The 12,915-nt window shown below is 39.1% G+C and overlaps 1 protein-coding gene across 2 annotated transcripts in view; it reads left to right on the top strand.

Annotated features, from left to right (window-relative positions):
* Window positions 1-3,146: 3,146 nt before the first annotated feature.
* The window catches only part of ABCB7 (ATP binding cassette subfamily B member 7), a 135,907-nt gene continuing 126,138 nt past the window's right edge, over window positions 3,147-12,915 (top strand). Inside the window, exon 1 of one of the 2 annotated variants that reach the window (XM_040467212.1) lies at window positions 3,147-3,341. In XM_040467212.1, coding sequence (XP_040323146.1) covers window positions 3,174-3,341 — 168 coding nt within the window. In that variant the 5' untranslated portion in view covers window positions 3,147-3,173. The remainder of the gene's footprint in view (window positions 3,342-12,915) is intronic. The other variant, XM_040467211.1, reaches the window with a different exon arrangement.

The raw sequence follows: 12,915 nt of genomic DNA, 5'->3' as shown, positions 1-12,915 counted from the left end.
CTGGAAGTGTAAAAATTCAAAATATTCTTTTGTCACATTACATTGTAGCAGGATTCTCACACAGAGAGTCATGAGACTGAAGCTTTTCTTTCCAGGAAGCAACTTTATTCCTGCCAGCACCACTCAGCTGGGTTCATACCCAAAGAACTGAGCCCCGAATGCCATGTGGTGTAGTTTTTACATTTTTTAAATTTCTTTGTCTCTCAAAAAGGTAACATACAAACCTATAGTCTGATTAAGTGGTCTCATGTTATAAGGTAGTGAAGGATGTTGTCAAGTAAGCAAATAGGAAGGTTGCCTTGAGGTCTTTTTTTTTTTCTTTGCTTAGGGAGGGAACCCTACCACAATATCTAATTTCTCACAAAATATATGGTATATAGATTCCCATTAAAATTTTTTTTTAATGTTTATTTATTTTTGAGACAGAGAGAGACAGAGCATGAACGAGGGAGGGTCAGAGAGAGAGAGGGAGACACAGAATCCGAAGCAGGCTCCAGGCTCTGAGCTGCTGTGGGACCCAAGGAATTTTGCAAAAATCCCCTACCCCTGGACAAGCAGAGCAAGACTAACTCCATTTTGTGCTACACCCACCATCTCATGTATAACCCTCACATGACCCACTTATTGCTTAAGACACTCCCCAACCCTAGTCAAGCCGCTGAGCACACCCTTACTGGAAACAGGCTCAAATAGGAATGCGGAACCCCTAACCGCCCAAGAATGCAAACCCCGCCTTTTGCCTGCCAAACCTGCGCCGCCAATTCTGACCAGAGTGATAGGCTAGTTCAAACAGTTACTATAGGGTAAATTGTAATTCAATTGGCCACCTGCGTGTGGACTGACATGAATGTGCAACTTTCTGTGTGTGTTACAATCTCACTGGCCCCTGGTCCCTATAAAACTGCTACGCCTCTTAACCTAGGGGTCCAAGTCCCTGCTCTGCTGTGTCAGGTATACTTGGGCCCAAGCTCGAGCTTGCAAATAAACCCTCGTGTGTTTGCATCGGTATCGGCTCCTTGGTGGTCTCTTGGATTCGAAATCGGGGGCATTACACTTTCAGCACAGAGCCCGACGCGGGGCTCGAACTCAGGACCGTGAGATCATGACCTGAGCCGAAGTCGGACGCTTAACTGACTGAGCCACCCAGGCGCCCTGATTCCTACATATATATATATATATATATATATATATATATATACACACACACACACATATATATATATATTTAAATAGAGCATTATTGGACAATGCTTTACCTGGGTAGAAAGATTCAGTGGCAATATTCAGCCCTAAAAGAAATTGCTGGAAGAGTCTAGGGTTTCTCTATTGTAGAGTGTTGCTCTCTAACCCAGAATCTATGCTGAATAAATATTTACTGATGATGACATAGGCATTAATAAAAGAGACCATTACTAATCTGTTAACAAGACAATAATAAGCCAGAAACATACAATTAGTAAGTCCTGTCAATGCTATCTCATAATATCTCTAGAATTGATCTATTTCCACTGCTACTGCCATGTTCAGGCCTTTATTTTATAACTGAACTATTGCACTAACTTCATGACTCCAATCTGAACTCCCTTCAGTCCGACCTTTCCACTTAATCCAGAATGGTATAATGTAAATACAAATCTGATCATGTTACTCTCCTGATTAAAACTCTCCACTGGCTATAGTATCAAGCACTAACTTCTAAGAATGAAATATGAGGTCCTTCCCCATCAGGCCTCTGCTTATCCGAGCTTCTCTCCTGCTACTCTATCATATGCTCCCTAGAATCTCGAACATGGAAATGTTTTCTTATACCTTCTTGCTTTTAAACATGACATTTCTTTTACATGGAACTCCGTTCAGCCTCTTCAGTTGGAAATTTTATTCTTTAAATAACTCTGCTCAAGCATCCTCTTCTCTGGAAACCTGAGTGTAGGATGAATCTTGAAACAAAGTAACTACATGGGCCATGCATTTCTTTTGTCTTCATCAGACTTAACAGTCCATCATGTCTCTATATAAGGAGTTCATAATTATTTACCTGTCTCGTGTAAAAACTTTGAGAACGCAGTAATGTATATAAAATTGCAACTGCTTCACTGTCTACAGGGTTTTAGGCAACGCTGACATTTGGAAATGCAGTTTTCTGGAAAACTGTAACATTTATTTCGGTATCATTTTGCTTGATGATAGTGGTAAAAAAAAGAATATAAACCTGTTTTTAAAAATGGACTTTTCCGGGGCGCCTGGGTGGCGCAGTCGGTTAAGCGTCCGACTTCAGCCAGGTCACGATCTCACGGTCCGTGAGTTCGAGCCCCACGTCGGGCTCTGGGCTGATGGCTCAGAGCCTGGAGCCTGTTTCCGATTCTGTGTCTCCCTCTCTCTCTGCCCCTCCCCCGTTCATGCTCTGTCTCTCTCTGTCCCAAAAATAAATAAACGTTGAAAAAAAAATAAAAAAAAAATGGACTTTTCCTCCATACATTTTCACTTTACCATCCATTAGCCAATCTAGCTGTTTTGCAGTAATTAGGGATGCTGCAGAAACCAAATGGAAAAGCTATAAAGAGATGCAAATTAGCAGAGTAAATATGTGTGTGTGTGTGTTCCAAGAGCAACAGACCAAAGGAAAACTGCCCCAAGGATTGCGCGAAAGCGAATAAGCCCGAAACCCAGTGAATCTCAAGGTTCCTGAAGTCTCCACCCTGGGGAAATTAGTATCTGTAAATTTAATCTAAGCGTTAGTGCACAAGAGAGTGAAGAGAAAAATATGCAGAGGGAAAACGGAGTGAAGCGTTGCACTGAGTTGAAGGCTGTAAGAGAAAAGTGGAACGACTGGACAAGATAGGGGTTGGCGGATTTAGCAAATGCAGTATTTGAGACATACTAAAAAATGACTCGTTTATCCCAAGTTAAAATTTAATTGTGCATCCTGTATTTTATGTAGCAAATCTAAAAAAAGAGAGAAAGACGTTATTCTACAATTCCCGGTTGTGTAAAGCACTCAAAGGCCCTAGAAAATATAGCTGTTAAGCCCAAGTACCTGACTCCTTGCAGAGAAGCTATTTCCGGCCTCGGGCCCTGAGAAAACGAGGGGGAGGGGAGAGAAGATTAAGGTAGCTGAGTGGAGTCCGCCAGCGTCCCACAATTCTCTGCTCTAGATTCCTCTTTCCTCGCTCAAGATGGCGCTGCTCGTGATACATTCTTCCCGCTGGGCAGCCGCAGCGACTGCCTTTGAAAAGCGTTGGCACGTGGCGATTCTGATTCGGTCTCTAGTCTCTGTCCGTGGTGCAGGTCCTCAGCGGAGATCACGTCAGCTCGGCGCCTCGGGAGCTGCTCGAATTTCCCAGGTGAGATGACATTCACGTGGAAGAGTAGGGTGAAGGACAAAGGGACCTATGGAAAAGTTTGCTCTCATGTCCTCGGGTCAGAGAGAAAGCCAAGAAGAAAGGTTGTCAGGGCTAACTCGGAACATCAGTAAGTGAAGGAAATTAGGGGTGGTAATTTGAGGAAGGGGGGAAGAAAACCTTTGTGGTACGGCAAGGGAATGGAACGGAAGGTTCCGGGCAGAGGGCACCTGGAGCACTAGTTATTCTCAAAGGATTTACGTGTTTGTTTCCCTCCCCCCGCCCTTCGTAGTTTAAAAGATGGGGTAGACGGGATCCCCAGATTGCTTACCTTTCTAAATGCAAGGAAAACTGGCAACTTTTCCAAAGTTAGTAATGGAATTTGGGACTAATATGGGCATGGTTCAGATTTTACTCTCTTGAAAGTAGTATTTGGAGAGCATTGACATGACAGCAGAACTACCTGTAAACAAGAGGCTGAGTTGGCACACTTAACTCTCTGCTGACAGTGCTTCCTGATAGGCCAAAAACCATACCTATCTTTCTCTCCAAAACATAGACCGCCCTAAATTCGTATGTAAACACGATTGTCTTTTGATCTGAAAATAGTGTTCTTCTGTGTACACAGGTCGCTTTGGAAGCCATAAGGCTGCTTATCTTTAATTAATGAATGTAGTTTTTGTTATAGTGTCTCTTAATTTGTGTCCATAATTCTCTCTTAGCAGTTACAAAAAAATATTCATATTTGTACTTTGGTATATCTTTTTATTTCCTATATATTGGCAAAACGTTTAATTGCCACCACTTGTTCATCAGTATCGCTGAAGCATTGTCAGTTTTGTTTGGGAAGCACCCTCATAAATTTTGATTCCACGTGAACAGATGTTTAATGTCTACATTGTTCATAGCACTATGCTAGATAATGAGGGTACCAAGAGAAACATACATTAATGCCTTCAAGATTGATCAGTTTAGTTAAGGAGTTTGTATTTATGTATTACAAGAATAACTAAACAATGTAAGTAGGTTAAATATCAAATGAATAGTATAAACAATAAGGGCAGTAAGCATCTAGAGGAAATAGGGATAATTAAGGACCAGATTATAGAGAGGATCTCATGCTGGTGATAGAACTGAGGAGAACATTTTAAGCAGGGAGAATAGAGAATGACACTAGGCATGTGGAATGCCGGAGAAATTATATGCATTCGTTGAAATCAATCAATCAATTTCTTGAGGCAGAAATTGTTGCACAGACTGAAGCAGTCAAATTGGGGTTCCTTTGAAGTGAAAGCTCTGAGGTCAACTTTGGAGATTTGTTCTGACCGCAGGCAGGCTCCTCCCATCTGTCTCCCTTCTTGGTTTTCTGGTTCTCTGGGACATACCAGCTGACCTATGGTTTAGCTTCTGTGTCCAATGATTCCATTAGTGTTCTACTACTTAGCTTTCACCAGAACCTCCACTGTTTTTGAGAGCAACCTGAGGCTTGAACTTCCTCACATCAAGTTGTAAGTGAAGACAATTCCTCTGGGAAGAGATGAGGAGCTATTTGTTTTAGTGCCTTCTTCTCCTTCCAGACAAAAATGTAACAGCCACAGCTCTGAAGCTGGGGCTGGGGACAGTGGTCATTTGTCTCTTAGTTAAACCTCCCCTTTAGGAGTTGAGTGCTAGGTAGATTAAGAGGTTTTTTTTTTTTGACTGCCTCTCCTGGTATGGAACCAGCCTCTTAGGAATCATGGTCAGGGTGATTGGGCCTTTAGCAATCAAGTATTCTCAGTGGCACCATACCCAAGGTAGAGCCTTTGTCCATCCCATGGAGCTGTGTGGAACAATGGAGCCCCTCCTTCTTGACCACGTTATCCCAGCATGTAGTTTCAGCAATAGGTTTCTGGGGGAAAGACGAAAAATGCTGATATCCTGCCTTTCCCAGGAGGATAGTCTTCTGATTAGGAACTTATGAAGGAGAGAGGGGGGTAATGTACTGTGCTTTTGGCTGCACCAGTCTCAAGGGGAGTTTCCATATTGCCAAACTGGGAGTGGGGAAGCAGGGAGTATGTCCTGGTTCAGACGCTACAGACTTGCTATTCTTACTGAATTATAGTTGCTTTTCTTGAGTAAATGTTACTTCATTTGCTATATGCCCCCAGTCCCATTTCTAGGGACTTTAAATGGTTGTCCTTTTATAACTTTTACCAGTTTTTCTGGGGAGTGGGTCTAAGGAGATCCTTATGTTGTCATGCCAGAAGTGGAACTCTCTTCATTTGTTTTTGACTGTCTCATGTCGTTTGGCTTACTGCATGCAGCAAAGTGGTCTGTCCTTTTTCTTTGGTTTGTAGAAGATAATTTCCATTTAGATCTGGCACACCTTTTGTTTTAGTGTACTTACCTTGTATGCTCTATTTAGTAGTTCTTTTGGATAGGTACTGTTTTGTTTTCATTTGCTGGTTCACATTTCATTTGTTTACATCATGGGCAAGGAATGAGAACTTCAATATCTCCCTGTAGAAAATTCCCTCTTCCTGTACTCCCACTGCTGACTGACTGCTACTAAGAGACTTTACTTCTGGACATCCTATTAACTGAAGTGGAATATAATAACACTAATGAAATTATTCTGCTTTGCTTTTTAGAGATCCTAGTATTAAGATATAAGTTTTACATTATAAGATGCATATCAAGAGATGGCAGTGATTACTGAGAAGATATTAAATGTAATAATAAAATTAAAAACAACAGGAAAAAATTAAGGGTGTTTTTAAGTAAATTTTGCATGGAACTTAAGAGGGTGAGAGGTGATTCAGTGAAATTTAAAGTACCTGAAAGACAATTTTTTTAAATTAATTAATTAGTTAAATAATTAAAAAAAATTTTTTTAACATTTATTTATTTTTGAGAGAGAGAGAGACACAGCATGAGCAGGGGAGGGGCAGAGAGTGAGGGGGAGACACAGAATCTGAAGCAGGCTCCATGCTCCGAGCTGTCAGCACAGAGCCCGATGTGGGGCTTGAACTCACCCACTGTGAGATCATGACCTGAGCTGAAGTCGGACGCTCAACCGACTGAGCCACCCAGGCGCCCCAAGGACAATTTTTTTAAATTAAAAGCTATCATTCTAATAATTCAGTGATACCTGAACTTACCTGGAACATTAGTTCATTAGGAACATAGACTTCAGTTGCAGAAAGAGGGATTTAATATACATATAAAAATAATTTCTTAAATTAATAGTCTTTTTATTGGGAGAGCAATAATGACTTTTTAAATGACCTAAGTGGCAGAACAAATAACCATTGATTATAATTTAAATAGATATCTTAATGATAGAACTGGTTTATATTATTCAGCATCACAACTCACTTTAAAAGGGGTGATTTGGCAGAAAGAACATTGGTAAACGGTCAGAAGAGTTGGATTCTAGTCTTGGCTTTGGTGTTAGGAGACAAGTGAACAATCATTAAATAGTAATTTGCAATCATTAGACAAATATAAGTTATGAAGAAGCAGTGGCTTGGTTTTGAGAAGAGCAGGACCAAACCAATTCAGTTCTTCATATGAGAGAGAGTGACAGGGTACTTACTTAGAAGTGTAGTCTATGTTGATTTCAGTAAAGCTTTCAATCTTGTCCCCTGTATCATTCTCACCCAACAAGCCAGGGAGAAATGGTATTGCAAACTGTTAAGGGGTCTTGAGGTAGTAGTGTAGTAGTAAGAAAATCTTACCAGAGAAAATACAGATAATTTGAAAGAGTTTGATTTATAAATATTAAAAGGGATAAACAACTGGTGTACAAAGGACATAGCATGGTGTAATGGAATGAATATTGTCACTAGGACATCTGAATACTTGAGCTCTGTTTCTACTCTTAATTATCTTGGACAGATCGTTTAGTCCTTTGGACTTCAGTTTCTGTAAGGGTTCAACTACTTGATCTCTAAAGTTTCTTCCAATTCTGTAGTTTCCTGACTCTGATCTGCAGGGACTTTGTATAAATAGAATCTCTACTTTGTGATCCTAGTTTATTACTGGTAGTAAGTAGGTTTCTAGTAGCAACATAGGCTACATTTAAATTCACGTAAGTTTTTAATGGGGGCAAATTTATATTGTTCTGCCTCTTATAGTACTTGTTGATCTAAGGAGAGGAATAGAAAAAACGAGATTGATGATGAGTTTAGTATTTGCTTAGTGTTGGGGAGATGAAATTAGAGTGGGGAAAGAGAAAGCTAGCTTCTAAAATAATCTATGAAGGTAGAAATAGGTTCCAAATAGATGGTGGAGAGTAGCAGCAGTGCTTGTAAAAGTTGTAAATAAAGATGAAGCTTACCTGGCCTATAAATGATAAAGAAAAGAAATATAAAGGTCTTAGTCTGAAAGTGGCTTTGGGGATTGAGAAGAGGAATTCAGAAGACCCCTTATTGGAAATGGTCAAATAAATAACATTATTTAAGCCATTGATATAGTTTATTGGTTATTAAAATTAACATGAGGGGGAAGAAAAGTTCATAATATTATTTCTAAGTTTTCTTTTAGAGTACTAGGCCCTTCAAGAATCTGATAAAAGCCATGAACCTTCTCCCTGGAAAAACGGGCATACATGCTTCATTTTTCACACCATTTTTTTTGGGGGGGGGGAAGATCAGAGATCCCTGATAAATATAATAATGAAGACTGGGGGGCATTTCTTTTTTTTTTTTTTTTTTAGTTTTTTTTCTTCAACGTTTTTATTTTATTTTTGGGACAGAGAGAGACAGAGCATGAACGGGGGAGGGGCAGAGAGAGAGGGAGACACAGAATCGGAAACAGGCTCCAGGCTCTGAGCCATCAGCCCAGAGCCCGACATGGGGCTCGAACTCACGGACCGTGAGATCGTGACCTGGCTGAAGTCGGATGCTTAACCGACTGCCCCACCCAGGCATGGGGGGGCATTTCTAATGGAGTTCCTGAGTAGCCAGTGGCAGAATAAAGGGCACTTATCACTGGGCAGTGGGGGATAGAAGTGGAATGGAAACTTATTTTGCTTGTATCAAAACTTTGATTAAATGAAAAATACAGTCATGTTGATTCTCAGTGTTGATCTGAAAGTTAGGCTTCTCAAAAAGGAGTATGTTCCTTCCATGTTGTAAGATAGAATTTAAAATAGAGGCAAAATTGCCTGTTCTGTATATGATCCTTATTGTCTTCTCTTTTTATTTATTTATATATTTTCCCTTTTTAATTGTACAAAACTGCATGTAATAAAATTGTGAGAAAAGTAACCCACAGTCTTACCTCTTAAGTAATTTTCCATTTTCCCCTTGAATTCTAGTTGTTATATGTACATAAATTTTACAATTCTGAGATAACTTTAAATTGTTTCTTTTTACTTATAAGCATTATTTTTCTTGGTGCTCAGTCTTTACCAAAATTAGGTCTTTTAATTAATTAATATTTTAGTAATTTTAATAGGTGTATATTTAACTGTCTACAAAAGGTGACATTTTCTTTGTTTTGGTTTTTTACCTCCTTTTCTAAAATTTGTCTTCCTAAAGTTTTGCTAGAGACACGGTTCAGTCCATAACTGTGTGTGTATGCAAATACGTAGAAACCTGGAAGTATATACTTAAACGTAGCTCTGAAGAGGGGATGGTTTGTGAAACTAAAGGACAGTAAGGGACCTTTAACTTGCTATTAAAGATACTTTATCATTTTATAAGAAAAATTTCATGTGTAAGCCTTTCAGTTGGTGGTCTGACCTTTTTAATAGGTTGTATTAACTTGTTCATTTGTTCAACTCTAGTTTTGTGTACATCCTTGTATATGACTCAGTGGTTATTTTGTGTAATGTAAAAAGATCTTAACATTTATTTATTTCTAGTTTTTTTATGTTTATTTATTTTTGAGAGAGAGAGGCAGAGACAGAGTGCAAGGAGAGGGAGGGGCGGAGGGAGAGGGAGACACAGAATCCGAAGCTGTCAGCACAGAGCCTGATGTGGGGGCTTGAACTCACAAATCTTGAGATCATGACCTGAGCCCTCATTGGAGGCTTAACCAACTGAGCCACCCAGGCGCCCCAAAGATCTTTACAATTTTAAAGAAACTTCCCTGAAAGTATTCTATAATTTTTCAATTTAGCTAATTTTTGATTATCAGTTTGCTAGGGAATTGGGGAATGCTTTTAAGATTGAGTCTCAGTATTTCCTCTTCATTTCACTGGTTTCTTCAGTTAGTATGTAACATAGGTGTTTTGCATGTTTGGTGCTGCCTAATAGGGAACTGTACTCATGTTTTTTTTTATCAAAATTAAGCTCTTGTATTTTAAAAAATTACCAAAACAGTACTGAAAGATTAGGAAATATAGGGAAAACAAAGAAGAAAGAGTAAGAAAAAAGAAAAAAGCAGCTATTCTCTAACACTTTGGTATAAACCTGTACTTAGAATTTTAGTGTTCATAGTTTACAAAATGCTTTAACATTTCATTTTTTCCTGTTCCTATTTTATTCATTGGTTTTCACCAGGATCCAAAAAATAAAGACTTCTTGTTGCTTAGAGCTGTACTGCCCAGTACAGTAGACATTACCCACATGTGGCTATTTCAAATTCCTTTAAAATTAATTAAAATTAAAGAAGATAAAAAACTAGCAGCTTAGTCATACTAGACACATTTCAAGTGCTCAATAGCCACATGTGACTAAGTGGCTATTGTATTTGACCACACAGATATAGAACATTTCTGTTATCACTGAAAGTTCTGCTGGATATGGCTGGCCTAGTAGATAATTTTAAATAGGGAATGATATTATCAGATATGTTTTTGGAATATTATTCTGGCTGCAGTTTGAAAGATAGGTTGAAAATAGGGATTGGAGATAGGATTTAGGATATTGAAGTAATATAGGAGAGAAGTGATAAAAAAAAACCTGCACTGCCTGTCCTGACGAAGCATTGTCAGGGATTTGCCACCAAGCATTCTTGTATCATGACATGATTTTGAAATGCTTTGAAAGATCTTGAAAGGTTTTGAAACAGGAGAGTATCACTTTGTCTTAGCTACTTAACTTAGTCTCAGTGTTTTTATAAAATGGGCATTTGACAAAGACTTAACCTTATTTATCTCCCACAGTTCTGGGGAGGATCAAGTGCAACAATAGATTGTGAAAGCAGTTTGTGAATTGTAAAGTGGTTTGAATTTTGCCATTACAGTTTTAGCTTATGGTTCTGTAATAAAACATAATCTTTTGTAATCGATTTTGTGGGGACTGCCTATAGAACTCATGTTGGTAGGCTACCCTCACTTATGTTTTTTAAGGTTTTTTTTTTGTTATTTATTTTTTTTCTTTTTTTTTTAAATTTTTTTATTTCAACGTTTATTTATTTTTGGGACAGAGAGAGACAGAGCATGAACAGGGGAGGGGCAGAGAGAGAGGAAGACACAGAATCGGAAACAGGCTCCAGGCTCTGAGCCATCAGCCCAGAGCCCGACGCGGGGCTCGAACTCACGGACCGCGAGATCGTGACCTGGCTGAAGTCGGACGCTTAACCGACTGCGCCACCCAGGCGCCCCTGTTATTTATTTTTGAGAGAGAGAGAAAGAGAGCGAACAGGGGAGAGGTAGAGAGAGAAGGGGACACAGAATCTAAAGCAGGCTCCGGGCTCTGAGCTATCAGCACATAGGCCAATGCAGGGCTCCAACTCACTAACCGAGAGATCGTGACCTGGGCCGAAGTCTGACACTTAAACAACTGAGCCACCCAGGTTCCCCCTCACATCTGTTTTTGAATGCTTATCCAGTAGTCCAGTTACACTCTAGCTAATTAGTGACAGAACTGACATGACAACCCAAGGCTTTTCATTCATCTCTTTCTCTTTCATCTCACTAGCTCTGCTTTTCACAACTTGAACAGATGAATTTTACTTATTTAGGACTTTTTGTACAACTATACTCTATTGCACTGATGAATAGCTAGAGTAAATCTATGTAAATAAAACTGTTAGACGTTTAAATAATTTAAATTTAAATAAATTTAAAAATTTAAAATTTAATTAAAACTATTAGAAAACTGTCTTTTAAATGAATTCTTATATATTATGTATTACATATTACATATTGCAGTATTGTAATACATACAGAAGTAGTAAAATCATACTACACTAATGTCTTTAGAGTTTACCACCACCTAACACAACTCTACATTTACAAAAAGAATATGCCACTATCATCCTCAGCAGTCTTTTAGCAAATGTTTATTGGGTACCTGCCATTTGGCAGATGTTGTATAGGGCACTGAGGCTACAACCATGAGCAAGGCATAGTCTTTGCCCTCCAGGAAATTGCAATTTAAAGGAAAAAACAGGTAACCAACTATTCACATAAGGTGTGATGAATGCTCTCATAGGGGTATATGCAGAATTATATGGAAGCCCAGAGGTGAAGAACCACCCTCAATCTAGTGAGGTTAGGGAACACTTTCCAAAGAATTTATAGATGAATATTGAAGGATTTGTAGGTAGAAGTTGGCTTGGTGGATGAGTGAAAGGTTATTTTAGGACAAAGATATTAAATGCCTTGTCTTCTTTAGAAAAGCTGTAGTTTGGAGGTGGATTGGGAGTGGACAAGATTGGAAGTAGGGAGACATTTGGTTTGGATGGAACATTAGAGGGTTTAATGGTAATATTGGAGACAAGGGATGATAACCTCAACTAAGGCTATGACAGTGATTATAGAGCTATTTAAGAGGTACAGTTGACAGGAGTTATGAGTGGTTTGATGCACAGGATAAGAAGAAATAAAGAGGAAAGAAAGTTCCCAGGTATCTGGTTTAGGCATCTGAGTAGTGATACTATTAACTAAGATGGGAGGAGTGAGTTTGAGGGGTTGGAGAAGATAGAGAAAATGCTGAGTTCACCATGGGATATGTGGGGTTTAAGCTATCTGTGAGACATGATGAAAATGTCTAATGAGGGGCGCCTGGGTGGCTCAGTCGGTTAAGCGGCCGACTTCAGCTCAGGTCACAATCTTGCGGTCCGTGAGTTCGAGCCCCGCGTCGGGCTCTGTGCTGACAGCTCAGAGCCTGGAGCCTGCTTCAGATTCTGTGTCTCTCTCTCTCTGCCCCTCCCCTGTTCATGCTCTGTCTCTCCCTGTCTCAAAAATAAATAAAAACGTTAAAAAAATTAAAAAAAAGAAAATGTCTAATGAACACTTGTATATGTGGGGTAGATACTTGTCAAAGAGATCTGGGCTTGAGATAAAGTTTGAGAGTAATTGTGGAGGTAATTTTTTTATAGTGGCTATGGATACCTTTGGGAGACTGTATAAAATGACAACAAAATAGAGGGCTAAAGAAGAAACTCTTGAGTTTTCCAGTATTTAAATCAAACAATAGTTGAAGAAGATTTCACAGTGGCCAGGGAGGTTAAAGGAATGGGGGTAGACTGATATTCTAGAAGTCAAGAGAGGAGACAGTTCCAGAAAGAAAGGAATGGTCAGTAGTGTTATGCAACAGAGAGGGTATGTAAAATGAATATGCAAAATGTTATTGAATTTAGCAATTAGTATTTCTTTTTTTTTTTTTTTTTTAATTTTTTTTTTCAACGTTTATTTATT

Source organism: Herpailurus yagouaroundi, unplaced genomic scaffold (assembly GCF_014898765.1).
Source record: "Herpailurus yagouaroundi ecotype Mexico unplaced genomic scaffold, PumYag 67375, whole genome shotgun sequence".
Classification (NCBI taxonomy): domain Eukaryota; kingdom Metazoa; phylum Chordata; class Mammalia; order Carnivora; family Felidae; genus Herpailurus; species Herpailurus yagouaroundi.
The sequence above is the reverse complement of the archived record's forward strand: the minus strand, read 5'-3'. Positions and strand labels throughout refer to the sequence as shown.